The 21,303-nt window shown below is 46.6% G+C and overlaps 1 protein-coding gene and 1 pseudogene across 2 annotated transcripts; both read left to right on the top strand.

Annotated features, from left to right (window-relative positions):
- Positions 1-5,237: 5,237 nt before the first annotated feature.
- Positions 5,238-6,221, top strand: LOC311025321 (olfactory receptor 1-like; the record flags this gene model as incomplete). The annotated part of the gene is made up of 1 exon (XM_084028170.1): positions 5,238-6,221. The coding sequence occupies one exon, from the start codon at positions 5,238-5,240 to the stop codon at positions 6,219-6,221; it is 984 nt and encodes a 327-aa protein (XP_083884296.1).
- Positions 6,222-16,552: 10,331 nt separating this feature from the next.
- On the top strand, positions 16,553-17,507 carry LOC311025320 (olfactory receptor 1500-like; annotated as a pseudogene). Its single transcript has one exon. The product of its transcript is annotated as an olfactory receptor 1500-like (transcript).
- The last annotated feature ends 3,796 nt before the right edge of the window (positions 17,508-21,303 follow it).

Genomic DNA, 21,303 nt, shown 5'->3' with positions numbered 1-21,303 from the left:
TCTGTGAATGCTGAGGTTTTCATCAGTGGCCCTCTGCCCCCGACCGGGAGAGGAGCTGAGACATTCAGTAGACGGTTCTGGCTCAACAAATGGCTCTCAACTGCATCTCTTGCTCGCCCAATGCATTTTATTGACAATTTCCGCTTTTTCTGGGACCGCAGGCATCTTTTTAAGACAAACGGACTTTGCCTAAATAAGCTAGGGGCGAAGCTATTCATCACCAACATGTCTTACTGCCTGCGTCATCCATCTGTCGCCAAGGACAAGAGATGAGAGGAACCAACAAAGAGGGAAGACGAAACACAGATTATCAGAAACGTCGAAGGAGGACTGAATGTGGATCCCTCCCCCACCCCCCCAAATCTCCATCCAGGTCTTCATCATTCTCCCTCCCTCCAATAAACCTTTCTCTCCCCTCCTCCCCCTTGGAATTCCAGGAGCTACCCCCACCTACCCACCGCCCTACTCAGACCCCCTCTCCCAAGGCTGCAACTAAGTCACCAAAACTCAAGACCCCCTCTTCCAAAGCTGCAACGAAGTCACCAAAATCCAAGATCCCCTCTTCCAAAGCTGCAACTAAGTCACCAAAACTCAAGACCCCCTCTTCCAAAGCTGCAACGAAGTCACCAAAATCCAAGACCCCCTCTCTCAAAGCTGCAACTAAGTCACTTAAATCCAAGACCTCCAAGACTCTTCCCTTATGGCCACCTCTTCCCTTTTGGCCACCCCCTCCCCACCCTGACAGCAGCCCTGAATATTACTGAGACAGAAAAGGGTTCAGCAGTAGACCGCATTATCAGCTGGACCCAAGGTCGCCTACATCAAAACATGGCACCTTCTGCATTCCTGTTGTGACTACTAAGAGAGTAAACATTGGGAAACTTGAACACACTGCTAACCTAAACAATCTCATTCCTGTTCTCTCAAAATCAAAGTCAACCTCAAAGCCTGTCAATAACACCATCAGGATGGGTCTGCTAAATGTAAGGTCTCTTAATAACAAATCATTTTTAGTCAATGATTTTATTACCACTTCTAAACTTGATTTTATGTTTTTAACTGAAACATGGCTAGAACAAAATAACAGTGTAAGCATTCTGATCGAGACAGCACCCCCCAACTATAATTTTATTGATGTTTGTAGATCTGGGAAAAGAGGTGGAGGGGTTGCTGCTATATTTAAAAATACATTTCAGGGGAAACAGATGTCCCTTGGTGTTTTTCCATCATTCGAATATCTTTGTGCTGTGTTGAAATGCTCTCTCAGAGTTCTCCTGTTAATTATTTACAGGCCACCTAAATATTCGTCAAATTTTTTCGATGATTTTACTGAATTATTGTCTAGCATCTCCACTGATTTTGACTGCCTAGTTATAACTGGTGACTTTAATTTTCATATTGATGATTTGAATGACAAGGGTGCAAAAGAACTTTTTAATATTCTAGACACATTTGACCTTTCTCAACATGTGAAAGAGGCTACTCATTGTAAGGGACACACCCTGGACCTGATTATCACAAAAGGTCTCAATGTTTCTGATGTTTTTGTGACTGATCCTTCATTGTCTGATCACTTCTGTGTTTTCTTTAATATTTCTTTCATTCCTGACACACAAACAGAATCAAATAAGGTCAAAAAGCGGTACATCAATGAACATGCCAATGTACTCTTTAAAAATGCCATTTCCTCGTTACCACCTCTAAACCCATGTCATGCTGATGATCTTGTAAACATCTTTAATTCCAAAATTCTGAATGTCATAGATGTCATTGCACCTGCTACGGTTAAAACAATTTATGGTAAGCAAAAGGCACCCTGGAGAAAAGCTGCTGTTGTGACAGCCCAGAGAAGAGAGTGCAGGAAGGCTGAACGAATCTGGCGGAGTACTAAACTTCATATTCACCATGACATCTATAAAGAGAGCCTCCGGGCCTACAATTTAGTCTTAAAAAGTGCGAGAGAAACATACTTCTCCAATATCATAAACAACAACACTAATAAGGCGAAAACCCTATTTGCAACTGTTGACAGACTGACCAACCCCGTAACACAAATACCAGCTAAACTCCATTCCACGCAGAAATGCAATGAGTTTGCATTCTTTTATACTAATAAAATTGAAGGCATCAGACGCGCCATCAATATCTCAAACAAAAAAGTTGGATCACCACCCTGTTCAGGCAAAAGTAACACAGCAATGATGGCAAGCTTTAATGCCATAGACTCTAAAACTCTAGTGGAAACGGTGACAAATCTAAAATCATCCACCTGCTGCCTTGATGCTTTACCTACCAACTTTTTTAAGAATGTTTTTGACTGCCTATCAATAGACGTATTGCAAATAGTTAATAACTCCATTCAATCAGGCAATTTCCCAAAGGCCTTCAAAACTGCAGTCATTAAACCTCTTCTAAAAAAGCGGAGCCTAGATGCCTCTATTATCAACAACTTCAGACCAATTTCAAATCTACCCTTCATAAGTAAAATAATTGAGAAAGTTGTCCTCCAACAACTAAATCACTTCCTGGCTTCAACTGGCTGCCACAACAACTTCCAGTCAGGATTTCGACCTTTTCATAGCACCGAGACGGCCCTTATTAAAGTTGTAAATGACATCCGTCTTAACACAGACTCTGGCAAAACTTCAATATTAATGCTATTAGACCTCAGTGCTGCATTTGACACTGTCGACCACTCAATACTCTTGGACAGGTTGGAAAACTGGGTGGGGCTCTCAGGCACAGTCTTAAGCTGGTTCAAGTCATATCTACAAGATAGGAACTATTTTGTTTCCATTGGCGACTTTGTATCAGAACCTACCAATGTAACGTGTGGAGTCCCCCAAGGTTCAATCTTGGGGCCAACTTTATTCAACATCTACATGCTCCCACTAGGACAAATCATGCAAAATAATAACATTGACCACCATTGCTATGCCGATGACACCCAAATCTATGTAGCACTATCACCAAACGACTATCGCCCCATAGATCTTCTGTGCCAGTGCATTGAGCAAGTCAAAGACTGGATGTGCCAAAACTTCCTACAACTAAATGAGGACAAAACTGAGATAATTGTTTTTGGTGCTAAAAAAGAAAGGTTTAAAGTAATTCAACACCTTCACTCTCTGTCCCTGAAAACCTCAAACAAAGCCAGAAATCTTGGGGTTATTATGGATTCTGATTTACATTTCGACAGTCACGTTAAATCAGTAACAAAATCAGCCTACTATCACCTAAAAAATGTAGCAAGACTTAGAGGGCTCATGTCAGCTCAAGACTTAGAAAAACTTGTACATGCCTTTATTACTAGTAGGCTAGACTACTGTAATGGTCTCCTTGCAGGTCTTCCGAAAAAAAACTGTCAGGCAGCTACAGCTTGTTCAGAACGCTGCTGCTAGAGTTCTTACAAAGACCAAAAAATGTGAGCACATTACACCAATTCTTAAATCCTTACATTGGCTCCCTGTATGTCAGAGGATTGATTTCAAAATCCTCCTGCTCACATAAATCACTACATGGTCTAGGACCGAAGTATATCACTGATATGCTCCCACTACATAAGCCTTCTAGACCACTAAGATCTTCTGAGACCAATCTGTTAGTGATTCCCAGAGTAAACAACAATCACGGGAGAGCATCATTTAGTCACTATGCAACAAATGGCTGGAATAAACTTCCTGAAGATGTAAGACTTGCCCCAACTCTGACCACTTTTAAAACTAGACTGAAAACTTTTATGTTCACCATAGCTTTCTGCTAAATCTTTTAATGTCTGCACTGTTTTTAATTATTGCAAATATGTTTTTATTCTATTTTCTTTCTGTAATGCATTTTTAAAATTTTTATTATTTTCTTTTAATTCTTCTATTTTTCTTTTCTTTTTTCTTCTCACTTTGTTTTATGATGTGAAGCACTTTGAGTCTGCCTTGTGTATGAAATGTGCTATACAAATAAAGTTGCCTTGCCTTGCCTTGCCTTCATGGCCCCTCCCACGCTGGACACAAACTGTTGGAGTAACTACCCTCTGACAGGATGTGTATCAAGACCAAAACTTTCTTCCTGACTTCCAGGAGTCAGCCTCACCAACAAGGCCTTGGACCCCTACTGACTCAGTCTCTTATATCCCCATGACAATCATTTTTACATCCCTGCACAGCTGCGCAATTTAAATATGGACACTTTGAATACAGAAACTTAAATAACTAACTTCTAATGTCTTTATGTTGTACTTTGTTTGTTATACACCAGTCACAACATTCAAATTTCTCGTATGTTCAACCATATTTGGCAATATACAGTTTCTTATTCTGATGTGATTGTTACACGCTTTACTGTAATGCCAGTACACATACCGCAAAACAATTTCTCTGCAGGCTATTTCCCTGTTGCTTCCGTCTAGATATAAAAACATACATTACACACATGCATGCCCATACCGGGTGGAAGTGCCTTAAACAACAGAAGGTTGCAAAAGAAGTCTGATTGCATGGAAGTCGATGACAAAATGACCCTACTTCTCAATCTATTTATCACTGTGAAACATGAGTTTATGGTCTCAATCGCTAGTTTCAAGTCTTTAATACAGCATGATGTCCATTTTTAATATGATGGTCCCAAGAAGAAAGACGTATATGCTTTAGGAAGTGGCTACCTTATGATTGACAGGTGGCTACCGCGGCCTCGCTTCTGCATTTATTTATTTATTTAATTGTGGACTAGTTCAGTGGACACTTCAGTGGACACTGAACTAGTAGTTGTTTCTTAGTGAGCTTAGATGTTGTGTTTTGAATCATCCATTGGTCCCACATCCTCTACATATAGGCCCTCTCAGTGAGTTGCTCATATAGTAGCATTCTGACAATTCCGTATTTTTCTGCAACATTCTAAAACCGTTTCGTCTCATTGCAAATCATTGATCTGAACGGACCTTAAGGTTGGCTGGCTTAACCAGCTATTCTCATGTAGTAACCTGCCACTCGCCTGAGTTTTGTTCAGCTAATATAATGTATATATTTTCTGATGTTTGCATGGACTACACTCCAGGGATCAGGCATTGACTTCATTGGATGTAAACACAGAGGACTTCAAAACAGTTAAAGCTCGTCAGAGCTTCACCATCACAGAGAGAGTGAGAAAGAAGTGTTCACCTCTGTTTAACAGAACACTGTGCTGACGTGCTGTTCTCTCCATCAAACACTGCTTGGGACAGTGAAAGCTGAACATTTTTTTTTAGAATGGACCTTTTCAACTCAGCTCTTGGAAAAAACATCACATTTGTGCATCCAGCTTACTTCATAATAACTGGTTTGTCTGGTATCCCAAATATCAAGTATTATTATGTCTTTCTCTTTTTTGTTTATATTGTTTCAGTGCTGGGAAACACAGTTGTAATGATCGTAATATACTTGGATCATAACCTGAGAACGGCAAAATATATTGCAGTTTTTAATTTAGCATTTGTCGACCTGTTTGGTAACTCTGCTCTGGTGCCGAAGCTTCTTGACATCTTTCTGTTTAACCATCGCTACATCCCCTATAACGACTGCCTGACATTCCTTTTTTTCTGCTACACCTGTCTGTCGATGCAGTCGTTTAATCTGGTTGCACTCGCCTATGACAGGCTGATAGCCATCATCTTCCCTCTGCACTACCAAGTCAAGGTGACTCTCAGGTTCATGTTGTCTTTGATCGCCTCTTTCTGGCTCTTTGTTGTAATTGCTGTACTCATTGCAGTTGGCCTCATCACAAGACTTTCCTTTTGTAAATCTGTGGTTATCAACAGCTATTTCTGTGACCACGGCCAGATATACCGGCTTGCATGCAATGACCACTTCCCCAATTATATCGTCAGTTGTCTTTTCCCTGTTCTCATATTTTGGCTTCCATTCATTTTTATCGTGTTAAGTTACCTGTATATTGGCTGCACTTTGGCTAAAGTGGCAACAGTTCAAGAAGGACTCAAAGCCTTTAAAACATGCATAGCTCATCTGTCATTGGTGGCAATATATTTCACCCCAGGGTTGATCACATTTACCCTGATGGAAAATATACATCCAAATGCCAGGATCATCAACCTGTCTCTGACCTCTGTCTTTCCTCCCATGTTGAACCCAATCATTTATGTTCTGCAGACAAAAGAAATCAAAGAATCGGTTAAAAGGTTATTAAGAATCAGAGGGAAAAGTAAAAGAACTATAAAGACATTAACCACAATGTGACGATTTGTCTGTGCTATACATATCTGTGTTTTATTTATTGTAAATTTCCCATTGTAAATGGTAGAATTTTCCTTTTTAACATGAGATGTTTGTGAATTGATTTAACAGTCCTTTTTTAAAGATATCACTAAATAATAATAATAAACTCCTGTTACAGTGTATGAGCCCACTGAGGTCGGACTGTAGAAGTGTTGAAGAAGTGATTTCAAAGAGAGTTTATTATATAGGAATGTATGAAAGCAAAATGTCTATTTTATTCTTTGTGTATTGTTTTTTTTTTCATTTCAGAAGAGGATTATAGAATTAAAAAAACAGCCTAGACTGAAATTATTCTTTACAAAGTAACATAATTTTGTGAGCAGATGTAACATCTGGATTAAAAGTAAAACCTCACAAAGAAATGTAAGTTTGTCTTCTTTATATCAATAATTGAGCAAAGAAGTTGGAGTCACCTTGTTGGAGTATGCTGTCTACTCTGTGCGTTTGTGTGTATGTGTATTTTTATATACAGGATATACTGTATTTACATATACACATGTATACAAAAAAGTAGTAGCTATGTTGGATGATCTATAAGTCTGTACTTGAGCACGATGTTTTGAGCTAAACATTTTTTCTCTTTATTGATGATTAAAAAAATGACATATCAAAAATAGCCCCACTTAAGCAGTTTTTTTACATCTTATCTGTGTTCATGAGCAGAAAGAGGGAGCGACGTGTCTGTTTACCATAAGTGCATGATGTGGAGCCAGAGTTTACACAGTGATCGGGGGGTTGGACCCGCTGTGTCAAAGTTCTGCCCACCGTAGCTGTTCAGGTTGAACGACGCCACAACATCTCTTTAACTACATATATGAAAAAATGGACTATTACACGATCTTGTCATGTTCATAAAAAGTAAATTACATCTCCTCTATCGTACAATTTCAGAGCCTTCCACTCAGCAACTTCTTCGGAGCAGCTGTCAGTCGACACATCATCGTCCCCTTTTTTGTAGCATCAAATAACTAATTAAAACCAAACAGAGCTAGTAGGCAAAAAAACAGGGATTTACTTACCCCAAAAACGCTTAACAAACATCACCAAAACAAACTAATATTCCAAAGAAATAAAAATGAATCTCTAAACTAAAAATCACAATCCCTACCCTGATGTGGCAGGAACATCACAGGCTGATTATATAGTACCGCTCTGCTTTAGGGGCAACTCAAAATAAATACAGCTTAGAACAATTTATGATAAACTAAAATAAAGACAAACCAAAGTGTGACAGTATAGAAGTTAACAAAATGTGTTTGCTACATAAATTGATGCACTTTCAATAATTATAAACAAATTGTGTGTGAGATGTGTATGAGGTCAAAAGGTCAAAGCAAAGCAAATGAAGACAAAGTGAAGTATTTAACTGTAGTGGAAACTAAGGTGTGAAAGTGCAGGGGGGTAAGTCAGCTATGCAGCTGCAGGTGCGGCCATCACAGATACCAATATAAACTAAAATATAATTTAATATAGAAATGATATGATTCCCAGAGTATAAGGTCTTCTGCAGCTCATATCTGGCACCGAAGGGTGAGCTAAACAAGCATGTTGAAAGGCCCTAGCAAGTAGAGCTAGTTATCTGTTAGCAGGTGGTCGGAGTCCGACAGTGTGTCTGGCTAACAGCTAACTGGGCTAATCAGAGTAAATAACCAATACAGTTTTGGTGAGTTTTATTTTGTTTCTGCTGCTGTGCTTAAATGAAGTGTGTTTTTAGGAAGAGTTAAGTGAGTCTTAGATTGCAGAGACACCTGGCAGAGATCTCAACGTATCCTGTTTCTACATTTAAATCACGGATTGCGCCCTAAACCGATAATTCATCACCCCGGTGACATAAGTTGACTGAGACGATTGCACCAGCACATCTATGACATCACCTATGAGACACGTTGAATGAACATGTGATACTGCCATCTGCATGTCTCACAACATGAGCAGTGAGTTATAAATGTCAGGTACAAGTCGCCTTAGTCCACTGCACACTTGTTGCTGTCTCAGGTGAGTTTAGTCATAATGAGTTCCATCCATCAACCATGTCATATATATATATATATATATATAGTGTGGCGCCTCCGGGGTTACGAGAAGGCGCTACGTGACCAATTTCAGGGAAAAGAGGGCTGTCCACACCAAATTCACAATCAATGTTCTTTATTAAAGACTGCGGCAGGGATGCTGTCGGTGCCGCGGAGTGCGGGGCTGGCTTGAGGGGGCTGAGGCGGAGGCGGCGTCGGTGGGCGAGAGCGGGGTTCGGTACACGGGGACGGGCAGTCATACGGTCCGGGGCTCGGCGGGTGAGGCGGCGGTCAGGCAGGCGGGGGTCGAAGCAGAGGCGGGTAGTCAGACGGTCCGGGGGTCGATCAGGGCGCGGGGTTCTCCTACAGAAGCGGGTCATACACAGGGCTTTTAGTCTTCTCTCTCTCTCTCATCATCTCCTTACTCTCCACACGAACGTGTTCTCCGCCGTCTCCTTTTATCCCCTCCTGTCATCTTGCGCTGATTTCCTCCCAGCCGTGTTCCTCCACGCCGGTGATTCTGATGGGCAATCGGAACTCCATACATGGTCCGTCGTCCGTTCACTGCGCGGTGCCTTGGAGGGATAGAGTGCGGTGGCAACACACGTTATTTATTATGCTCCCCGGTTCCCTCCTCCTTACCTCTGTCCCGCGGGCGCCACATACCCCCCCCCCCCCCTCAGCTCCGACCATGTGGGAGGGGCGATCCAGCCGCTCAGGGCGTCCCGCCGGGACAGGGCATCCGCGTTTCCATGGGCTGAGCCGGACCTGTGGGTGACATTAAACGATCCACACCAACGGAGCATGATCCGTCACCAGGGTGAACTGTCTTCCCAGGAGATAATATCTCAACTTCTCCACGGCCCACTTGATCGCCAGACATTCCCGTTCCACGGTCGAATAATTCTTCTCGCTGGGCATCAGCTTACGGCTGATGTATGTGATGGGATGTTCCTCACCTTCTTGTACCTGGGCCAGGACGGCACCCACCCCGGTTTCCGACGCGTCGGTTTGGACCAGTAGGGGTAGGGAGAAGTCCGGTGTCACCAGCACGGGATCGGAGCAGAGGGCGTCCTTCAGTCCCTGAAACGCTTTCTCTGCCTCCGGGTTCCACCGTATCCGGTCTGGCTGTTGCTTCTTCGTGTACTCCGTGAGGGGTCCTGCGAGAGAGGAGAAGTGAGGGACGAAGCGGCGGTAATAACTGGCTAGACCGAGGAATGTTCTCACCTGGCGCTTGCTCTGGGGGCGGGGCCACTCGCGGATCAACCTCGACCTTCCCCACCTGGGGTTTCACACAGCCCCTGCCGATGACGAAGCCGAGGTAATTGGCTTCTTGTAGGCCGAGGCGACATTTCTTGGCGTTGGCGGTGAGCCCCGCCTCCCGCAGCGCCTGGAGTACGGCGCTCAGTTGCTCCAGATGGGTTCCCCACTCCTCCCCATGGATCACGATGTCATCCAGGTACGCCGCCGCGTTTTCCCGGTGGGGCCGGAGTACCTGGTCCATCAAGCGCTGGAATGTGGCGGGGGCCCCGTGTAATCCGAACGGGAGACGGAGGTACTGGAACAGCCCGTCGGGGGTCGCGAAGGCGGTCTTTTCGCGGGCTTCGGGGGAGAGAGGCACCTGCCAGTACCCCTTAGTCAGGTTGAGGGTGGATATGTACCGGGCCTTTCCCAGGCATTCGATCAGTTCATCCACCCGCGGCATGGGGTAGGCATCGAATTGTGATATGGCGTTGAGGTGCCGGAAGTCGTTACAAAACCGTAACGAACCATCCGGTTTGGGGACTAGGACGATGAGGCTACACCACTCACTCCGGGACTCTTCTATAATGCCTGCTTGTAGCATTTTCTGGACCTCTTCTCTAATGGCCTGTCTCCTGGCCTCGGGGACACGGTAGGGTCTTAGTTTTACCTTCCTGCCGGGGGTTGTGTGGATGGGGTGTTCGATGAGGGTGGTGTAGCCCGCCTCGGTGGAAAAAACCCGGTGGTGCCTCTGCACCAGCTCCCGGAGGTCCTGGGTCTGTCGGGGCGTGAGCTGCTCTCCCATGGGCACTGCCTCCAGCACTGTCTTGTGCGGCTTCTGTGGGGGAGAGAGAAACAGACACGCCTCGCGGGCCACCCAATTTTTCAGGAGGTTTATGTGATATATTTTGGTGGGGTGTCGTCTACCTGGCTGTCGTACCCTGTAGTTAACTTCGCCCGTCCTCTCGATCACCTCATATGGCCCCTGCCACCGCGCCAGGAACTTGCACTCCACCGTGGGAATTAAGACCAGGACTTTATCCCCCACCTGGAACTCGCAGGGTTGCGCCCCCCAGTTGTAGACCCGTGCCTGTGCCGTTTGGGCCTCGGCCATGTGCTCTCTCACGAGCGGCCACAGCGTCGTCATTCGCTTACGGAGGCCCTCCACATGTTCAATCATCGTTCGGTGGGGAGAGGGTTGCTGTTTCCACGCCTCCTTGGCCAGGTCCAGCAGGCCTCGGGGTCTCCGTCCATAAAGTAGTTCAAACGGGGAGAAACCGGTGGATGCCTGGGGAACTTCACGTATCGAAAACATTAGGAAAGGCAGTAGCTGTGAAAAGACTCCCTGGTCATCATTCTCATCCTCAGTCAATTCTCTTTACCACTAAATATGGTGAATCTGCTGAAGTGATCCAAAGGATACCTGCCACCTGACCACGCCTACCTTACCTGCTGGGTAAGGGGGCGGAGGCTATAAATTGTTTGTTCACTCCTCAGTTCGCCCTTTTTTGCACTCCGTGCCAACACTCCTGTGCATCCACGTGTGTGCGTCTTCATGTTAACGTGAGTGGTCAATTCATTTCATTTCTATTGTTTAATTTGTATGCCTTTTATGGGAGCTTTGCTGACATGTGCTCCGCTGCCCTAATTCCTTTGTTCCCACACATGTGCCAAGAGCCATGTGAGATGATTGTCTGTTGTTTGACTGTTTAGTTATGGGTTGTTTAGTCATACATGTTTGTTGTGCATTATTTGATTGGCCACTCCGTTGAATTGTAATTGTATTGTTCTTTTCTTTATCTCCTTTTGATGCAGCACATACATAAATACAAATGAAAAGTGGAAATAAAGAACCACAGACCAAGACCTCAAAGGAAAGCAAAGACAAATAAAGCTGCTGGTGTTGCATCAAACCTTGCCTTCTCCTTGCCTACTTCCAAAACCCACTCCTTACTATTGACGTCTTCTGACCGAGACTCTGCTTGCTCACCACACACTCACTCTCCAGAACCCGATCAACCTACAGTTTCTTCAATGGTCCTTCGAGCCGGAGATTAAGTGAGCGACACGATGGCAGGCAACGGTAAGGAGTCAAGAGACTTGGACTTGGAGGAGACTGCTCTCCAAGCTGCAACCAGTGGTGAGGAGACTGTATCCAGGCCTCAACGAGAGAGGCGTCCCCCTGACCGCTACGGCTTCCAGGATCCTGATGGAACAATCTCCAGCAAGCCCAAAAGCATCCCTCATCACCGGCAAAAGGCCAAGCCACCTCCATCCCCAGAGGCAGTTCAAGCGGATGACCGGGAAGACCCTGATCAACTGCTCGAAGAGGAAGAGGACGCAGCTACTGAGGAGGGGGAGGTGGAGGAAGAAGTCACCCACAACTATGCCCAGCTCGAAGCAGCAGCGGGAGAGCGACCAGCTTCACAGCCAGCTCTGCAGCACGCTCCAAGGCACGCTCCGCAGCACGCTCTGCAGCACGCTCCACTGCCAGCCTCAGTGCCATCATCAGCTCCACGCCACCGGGGAGAGGTGGGACCCAGCAGATCTAGAGGCAAGAGCAACAGGCATGAGCCATTACCAAGGTCAACGAAGGCCCTCTCTTCTAGCTACACTTATGCCAGTGGAAGTTCCCGAAGCTCACACAGGAGCCAGCAGGTGGAGCTCACCCCTTTACAAGCAGCCATGATTGGGGAGAGGAGGAAACTGGGAGAACTGCAGGAGATACAGAATCAGATCCAGGAGGAGCAGGCTCTAGATGAACGGGCACAAGAACTGGATAGGCAAGCACAAGAAGCTTTGAAGGAGCGAGAGAGGTTGACCCGGTCTCTCAATCTACAGCGGCGGCTGCGGAAAGTCCAAAGAGAATTGGAAGAGGCTCGATTAATAACATCATTCACAGTGGATGTAGGAATGACGACTGAGCCTCCACTCGCTCCACAGGTCATGTCCAGTGTGAATGACCCACCTCAAGTGCTGGCTCCTTTCTCCATGGACTCTAGGGTTCTGGACTCAGCTGAACCTGTCGACCTGTTCTCCGAGCTGCGAGCTCACCCGGCGGGTCCCCAAACATCGGCCTCCTATCCACTTCCAGTGCCTCAACAAAGCCCTTCTTGGCTCCCACGCTTACCCCCAGCTGGGAGTCTACCCATAGATGCTGTGAGTCGGGCTGTGACTTCTCATCCCACTACAGAGAGTCACCCAGTAGTTCAAACTTCCAGTTCAGAGCATGCGGCTCACTCACCTCCTTCGTTTCACCATATAGCGCGGACCGCACCTCGTCCTGCCAAGAGTCAAAGACCTTCAGATCCAGTTCGTGTGAAACCTGCACCTCTTTCCTTGCCTAACCCCATTGAACGGGTAACAGAGGGTGCTAGGATCCTGGAGCTATTAGTGGCGACTGCCTTTGGCATCCCGAAGCCAAAACTGCCTTATTTTGAGAGTGGAAAGGAAAGTGACTTTGTTCTGCTTAAAATGGCGTTGGAGAATCTGCTAGATATCCACGCTCACCTTTCTGAACAGTACAAGTTCCAGGTCCTTATGGATCACTTGAGGCTGCCAAGTGCATACAAACTAGCAAAGTCCTATATGCACGCCTCAACTCCCTACACATCCGCTCTTGCTGCCCTCAAGGCGAAGTATGGCCAGCCACGGCAGTTGGTCCAAGGTGAAATAGCTAGCATCCTTCATTCACCACCTGTCAAGCTAGGTGACAGCAACGCATTCCAGGAATTCGCTCTGTCTGTGCGTTCATTGATTGGCCTGCTGCGGTCAGTGGAAGGTGCAGACGGCAGTGAGTTGCGGTGTGGCTCTCACGTGGACCGGCTACTTACCAAGCTCCCCCTTCAGAACCGGGACAGTTTCGTTGAGCACTGTCTGCTTCGTGGCATTCTGAAAGAGGACTCGGAACAGACATACACCTTGGAAGATTTCTCGGCATGGCTCCAGGTTAAAGCCCGGGCCAAGAGTATTGCCCAACAAGCCTCAGGACCTGAGTTAAGGGAAAGACGAGAGTCGGTACGGAGGAACCCTGGGAGAAGGGCTACACCGACCACAATGTACCTGAGCAACACAGCCACTGTGGAGAGCCAGCCTGATGTCCAACCGAGCCGGGGAAAGAGTACGACCATCTCTGGGAAACCAAAGTTCCAACCTTTCTGTCCATACTGCAACAACAGGGAACACTTCCTGGGAACTTGCCCAAAGGTGAAAGAGTTCAGCCCTTCACAACTGAGGACATGGATAGAAAGGAATGATCGTTGTTACAGATGTGCCCGCTGCCATAAGCCAGATAAATGCACCCTCAAAAAGCCTTGCAACATCTGCAAAGAGTTGCATCTCACCATCTTGCATAATACTGCACATCAAGTGTACACAGGCCCCCATACGTCAGAGAAATCAGCTTCAGGAGACGCGATCAACCTGCTCGTCCGTGCCCCTCGTCCTGTGGACACTCTATACATGGATCAGCCGAACAGATCTCCCCGTGTGATGTTAAAGGTAGTCCCGGTCTTCCTGATTAATGGCCGCCAGAGGCTGAGGACAGACGCCATACTTGACGATGGTTCAGAAAGGACAATCATCCTAACCTCTGCAGTGACCCAGCTGCAACTGAAAGGACCAGAAGAGATCCTGAATCTGAGAACTGTGCGGCATGAAGTGATTCCCATAAGTGGTGAGACCATCTCCTGTTCTATCTCCCCAGTGAGTCAGAAGGGGATCAGATTCCCTATAGCCAATGCCTTCACTGCCCAGGTCCTCGACTTGGCTGAGCATTCCTGTCCAGCCTCTGACCTGAAGAGGGAGTATCCCCACTTGCGAGGCCTACCCTTACTGGACTTTGTCCATGCCCGGCCATTGATCCTGATAGGCTCAGATCATTCCCACTTGTTGGTGCCCAAAGAGCCTGTCCACGTTGGCCCATGTGGTGGACCCATCGCTGTCCATACTGCCCTGGGTTGGGCTGTTCAGGGCCCAGCCAATGCCTTACCTCAACCTCCGACTTCAGGTGCACAAGCCTTGTTCACACTTTGCAACACTGTATCCTGCCCAGCTACTGCCGAATTGATGGAGAATGTGGAAAGACTGTGGAGGCTAGATTCCTTCCCACACCGCAAGGAGAAGGAAGTAACCCGGTCTAAGCAAGACCATTATAGCCTGGAGCTGCTTGAGATGAAAACCACAGTCAAAGAAACCAGTGGAGTCTCTCGGTATGCTACCCCATTGCTCAGAGCCCCCAACAGTCCGCAGTTGACTTCTTCAACCCATAACTTGATGCCATGGCTGCGAGGAACTGAACGCAGGTTGAAGAAGGACCCTGAGCTAGTTGAGATCTGCAACCAGGAGATCCTGAAACTAGTTGAGATGGAGTATGTGAAGGAGGTGGATCCCAACAACGATCAGCCAGGTTCAGAATCTTGGTATGTTCCACATCACATCGTCAAACAAGCAAGTGGGAAACATCGACTAGTGTTCAACTGCTCCTTCCAGCTTCATGGTCTGAACCTGAATCACAGCCTTCTTCCCGGTCCAACTCTGGGCCCCTCTCTTCTTGGCGTGCTCCTTCGTTTCCGGGAGCACAGCGTGGCCATCAGTGGTGACATAAAATCTATGTTCCATCGGGTTTACCTACTCCCTGCTGACAGGCCACTGCTCAGATTCCTCTGGCGAGCTATGGCTCAAGCTACACCCCCAAAGACCTATGAGTGGCAGGTGTTGCCTTTTGGTACGACTTGTAGCCCTTGCTGCACCGTTTATGCCTTGCAGCGTCATGCAAAAGAGCACCAAGAGAGTGACCCTGAAGTTTTGAACTCGGTGTTGAGGGCATTCTATGTTGATAATTGCCTGCAAAGCTTCCTTTCCTCAGCCACAGCCAAAGCACTTCTGGACAAACTTCGTGCCACGCTGTCCCAGGGGGGATTTGAGATTCGCCAATGGGCAAGTAATGACTCCAGTGTTGTCAAACATCTCCCTCCAGAGGCAAGATCCGTTAGCACGGACTTGTGGCTCTCTCAAGCTGGCATTGACCCCCAGGAATCCACCTTAGGCTTGCGCTGGAGCTGCCTTCCTGATAGCCTGGGATACAAACATCGTGTGATACCCATTAAGATTCCCACGCGCCGCCTGATCTATCGCACTCTTGCCAGTCAATATGACCCTTTAGGATATATCTTACCATATACCACCAGGGCCAAAGTGCTGGTTCAGGACTTGTGGAAAACCAAACAAGGCTGGGATGACCCCATCACTCCAGCAGAACTGGCTGATCGATGGCTGCAGTGGGAACGGGAACTGGCTGACCTCTCAAGCATCAAACTGCCTCGTTGTTACGTGCCCCCTTGTGCTGACCAGTCAGGTGTGTACAGAGAGCTGCATGTCTTCTGTGATGCCTCGGAAAGGGCCTATGGCACTGTGGCCTATCTACGCGTCCATGACAGCCAAAATCATGTTCACGTGGCATTCATCATGGCTCGCTCTAGAGTGTCCCCGAAGAGACAGTTATCGATGCCTCGACTTGAACTGAGTGCTGCCTTGGTAGGGGCACAGTTGGCCACAACCTTGAAGTCTGAACTTACCTTGTCATTGGCCCGAACCATCCTTTGGAGTGACTCCACAACAGTGCTGACCTGGTACTGTTGTGGAGTCCCATACACAGGGCTTTTAGCCTTCTCTCTCTCTCTCTCATCATCTCCTTACTCTCCACACGAACGTGTTCTCCGCCGTCTCCTTTTATCCCCTCCTGTCATCTTGCGCTGATTTCCTCCCAGCCGTGTTCCTCCACGCCGGTGATTCTGATGGGCAATCGGAACTCCATACATGGTCCGTCGTCCGTTCACTGCGCGGTGCCTTGGAGGGATAGAGTGCGGTGGCAACAGCGCCGTGGCTGTCACATGCCACGGCGGTACATACACGTTATTTATTATGCTCCCCGAGTCCCCGGTTCCCTCCTCCTTACCTCTGTCCCGCGGGCGCCACAATATACAGACATATATATTTTACTGTCATTTCTTTGTGTATTTAGGGAAACAGGTATTCATAATGACCCCAGAAGAGGAAGCCGTGACCACTTTGAATGCCACATTTTTTCGCCCTGCCAAATTCTATCTCAGTGGTTTTTCCAACATCTCTAATGTTAAGTATTTCTACGTCTTCCTGTGTTTTGTCTACATCGTGACCGTTCTTGGGAATGGGCTCCTTCTCTTAGTCATTTACCTGGTCAAGACTCTCCACACTCCTAAATACATGATCGTCTTTAACCTGGCTCTGACAGACTTGTGTGGGAGCACTGCTCTCATCCCAAAGGTCTTGGACACATTTTTGTTTGAGAGGAGATACATTACCTACGAGGCGTGCTTAACTTATATGTTCTTTGTTCTTTTCTTTGTCAGTGTTCAGTCCTGGACACTTGTCACGATGGCATATGACAGATTTATAGCAATCTGCTTCCCTTTAAGGTACCATGGCATCGTGACTAAACCAGTTATTGCTGCAGTGCTGATGTGTTTGTGGGCTTTATTATTTAGTCTAATAACATTTACCGTTGATGCTATTGATCGCCTCTCCTTCTGTAGGTCTTTGGTGGTAAAGAGCATTTTCTGTGATCATGCGCCAGTATATCGTCTAGCCTGTAATGACTCATCTTTAAATAACATAATGGCATATGTTGCTTTCTTTTTAATCATCTGCATTCCTTTTGTACTGATCGCATTCACATATGTTTGCATTTCCATAGCGTTGATCAGGATTGCATCAGGAGAGGAACGACTCAAAGCATCTAAAACTTGTACTTGTGGCTATTTTCTTCCTACCAATTTTTGGCACCAACATAGCATCAGTAGCCACCTTCATTAATCTTAATTCCAGGATCATGAACACCACTTTGACACACACCATACCAGCTTTGCTCAATCCTATTATATACTCTTTTAAGACGGAAGAAGTTCTGACCTCTATCAAAGCACTTTTCAAAAGAATTTGGATCAAAAAATGGTGATCTCTTTATCATTGCTACAATGAAACATTGAGGGTTGTTTCAATCTGCTAAACTCTTATACACACTATCATTTTAAGAAGGTTATCACCTAATTATTTGTTCTTTACAGTTCTTTGCTATGTATAAAACTACAGCAGCAAAACAGTAAAATGATCTCCCATTCAAAATGTAATCAGGAATTTCAGCTCCTCCTTGAACCGACACCTTACCGTGGTGGAGGGGGTTGAGCACCTTAATGATCCTAGGAGCTATGTTGTCCGGGGCTTAATGCCCCTGGTAGGGTCTCCCAAGGCAAACAGGTCCTAGGTGACAGGTCAGACTAAGAGCGGTTCCAAAGCCCTTAATGAAAGAGTTTAAATCGAGGAAGTTTACGTCGCCCGGATTGGCGTCACCGGGGCCCCACCCTGGAGCCAGGCCCGGGGTTGGGGCTCGCAGGCGAGCGCCTGGTGGCCGGGTCTGTGCCCACGGGACCAGGCCGGGCACAGCCCGAAAGAGCGACGTGGGCCCGCCCTCCTGTAGGCCCACCACCCGCAGGAGGGTTCAGAAGGGGCCGGTGCGGTGGGATTTGGGTGGCTGTCCTGGGCGGGTGCCCCGGCGACCCAATCCCCGGACGGTGACTCTAGCCATGGGGACATGGAATGTCACCTCACTGGGGGGGAAAGAGCCTGAGCTAGTGCGGGAGGTAGAGCGCTACCGGCTACAGGTAGTCGGGCTCACCTCCACGCACAGTCTGGGCTCTGGAACCCAACTCCTTGAGAGAGGCTGGACTCTCTTCTACTCTGGAGTTGCCCGCGGTGAAAGGCGCCGAGCTGGTGTGGGCTTGCTTATAGCCCCCCAGCTCGGCCGCCATGTGTTGGAGTTTTCGCCGGTGAACGAGAGGGTCGTTTCCCTGCGCCTTCGGGTCGGGGATAGGTCTCTCACTGTTGTTTGGACTCTGGCAGGGCTGCCCTTTGTCACCGGTTCTGTTCATTATTTTTATGGACAGGATTTCTAGGCGCAGCCGTGGGCCGGAGGGGATCTGGTTCGGGAGCCACTGGATTTCATCCCTGCTTTTTGCGGACGATGTGGTCTTGTTGGCTCCTTCGAGCCAGGACCTCCAGCATGTCCTGGGGCGGTTTGCAGCCGAGTGTGAAGCAGCCGGGATGAGGATTAGCACCTCCAAATCTGAGGCCATGGTTCTCGACCGGAAAAAGGTGGCTTGCTCCCTCCAGGTCGGGGGGGAGTTCCTGCCTCAAGTGGAGGAGTTTAAGTATCTTGGGGTCTTGTTCACGAGTGAGGGAAGGATGGAACGTGAGATTGACAGGCGGATCGGTGCAGCGGCTGCAGTAATGCGGTCGTTGTATCGGTCCGTCGTGGTAAAGAGAGAGCTGAGCCGAAAGGCGAAGCTCTCGGTTTACCGGTCAATCTACGTTCCTACCCTCACCTATGGTCATGAACTTTGGGTCATGACCGAAAGAATAAGATCCCGGATACAAGCGGCCGAAATGAGCTTCCTCCGCAGGGTGGCGGGGCGCTCCCTTAGAGATAGGGTGAGGAGCTCCGTCACACGGGAGGAGCTCAGAGTAGAGGCGCTGCTCCTCCACATCGAGAGGAGCCAGTTGAGGTGGCTCGGGCATCTGTATCGGATGCCCCCTGGACGCCTCCCTCGGGAGGTGTTCCAGGCATGCCCCACCGGGAGGAGACCCCGAGGAAGACCCAGGACACGCTGGAGTGACTATGTCACCCGGCTGGCCTGGGAACGCCTTGGGGTCCTCCCGGAAGAGCTGGGGGGGGAAGTGTCCGGGGAGAGGGAAGTCTGGGCGTCCCTGCTCAGGCAGCTGCCCCCGCGACCCGGTCCCGGATAAGCGGAAGAAAATGGATGGATGGATGGAATTTCAGTATGTGACTGTACACTGTTTATTATGACAATTATTTGGGACAAATATGCAGTACGTCATTTTGTTTACATCAGTTTTGAAAAATAAATTATGGTGTCCCATGTAATGTACAGACAAACCCACAAGAGGGCAGGCAGGTCTTCGTATTCTCTCATTCAGTGGGTCTCAACCTTTTTCAGTTTCTATCTCCATAATAATCAGATTGATGTTTGCAACATCCTCAGTTTTGTTTGAACGGCAAGCACAGAGGCGATGTCTCCCCCCCTGATCCGCTGAAAATCCCCCCGTCAGCAACTCATATGCATGCACACTTTTACTCTCACAAACACAATCATTAAAATTCCACCCCGAGGCAAATGATATTACTGGTACAGGTGATATAAAGTGAAAACCATTCCCCAGTCTAAAATATGTTTATTTTTAATAGGGTTATTATATTTCGCCTGCCCCCAGAAATGGTCTGCCCCATACTTGGGGGTCCTGAACCCCAGATTGAGACTGCTCTTATTTATGACCTCCATTATCTTAAAGCACAGTGTGCATTATACAACAAGATATCATTAAGCAGATACATTTTGAGAAGATCTGAAAGAGTTGTCTACTGTAGTTCATGATGCCACACTTTTGTCAAGGACCCGACCAAATACAGTGCATTAAATGAATCTGGTATCCTGTTTGTATCTAGATATGATTGATGTGTGTCTTTCAAAACTTTATATTTTGTGACCGCGAAAGTGAATAAACAGTGCAATGCAATAACTTTTAAATGTTCTAAGCTCAGTCCACAAGCACTATATTACCCACATGATGAGAATGTCAGAACATTTGTATGCAACAAGTAAATGATGCACAGTGAGTCAGTGACTCTTCTTAGCACATTAATCAACATAATGGTAAAAAATAAGCCCAACATGCTGCCCTTATAGATTTTATGAATGGCCTTTTCTTAAAAAAATTAAAAAACCTTAACTGTATGTACCTATAAAATAATTAATCAGCAGAATAAGTGTAATTTTAAATAGTGAATTTGTATATTTTAATATGGACAGCGAGATCGGCTGGATATGGAAAGGAAAGAATAATCTTAAAGCCTCAGTGTCCCAGGATTATGTAGGTGTGTGTACATCCAATGTCACCTTACCTTTAAAAGTCTGAATGTGCCTCATTCCTGATTGTCATGCACTCCTTTATGGCACAGTGTAGCTCAGCACAACCAAACAGCCCTAGCACCTTTCAAATAAAATGTTTTATATTCAATAAAATCATACGTTGTTGTTATTGGATTCTCCAAACACCAAATCTGTTATTTGAACACACATGAAGTACACAGGGATGAAAAGTTCACACATTTAATGCAGGAAATGTTTAAATGCAGTGAAAGACACTCGTAAAGCATTTATAGTCAGGTCATTCTATTCCAAACTATTGAAAATCCTTTACAATTAAAGGTGGAATATAAATGACATACACTTTATGCAATTAAGTTAATTACTAAGCAGTTGAACGAGCTTAACATTTGAAGAATTCATCAAAATGACACTTTTCCCACACCTACGTCTTTGAAGTCTCTCAAAATATATTGCATATTAGAACTCAAAACCTGCACGCACATTTGATTCATTGTAGTTAACAAGAAATAGATCTGCTGCCGTATCTTTCTGCACAAAACTCAGCCGAGTGAGGTGCAGTAGAGCCTCAAGGGAGCCACTCACACATTTTTTTTCAGGTTATATTCTGTTGTGCTGTTTTTAAATCAACAGTTAATGTTATTAAAAGGCGGTACAACATTTGAGTCCATGTATGCTTTTGTTAAGTTTAAGGACTTACATTCAAAGGTGATTGGTTACAACCCAAAAGATAGGGATGATTAGTGTATATCATTGTAGTTCTCTGTTCATAGCCTTTTCCACACTGATGAC

This window comes from Eutrigla gurnardus (genome assembly GCF_963514095.1).
Source record: "Eutrigla gurnardus genome assembly, chromosome: 15".
Lineage (NCBI taxonomy): Eukaryota > Metazoa > Chordata > Actinopteri > Perciformes > Triglidae > Eutrigla > Eutrigla gurnardus.
The sequence above is the reverse complement of the archived record's forward strand: the minus strand, read 5'-3'. Positions and strand labels throughout refer to the sequence as shown.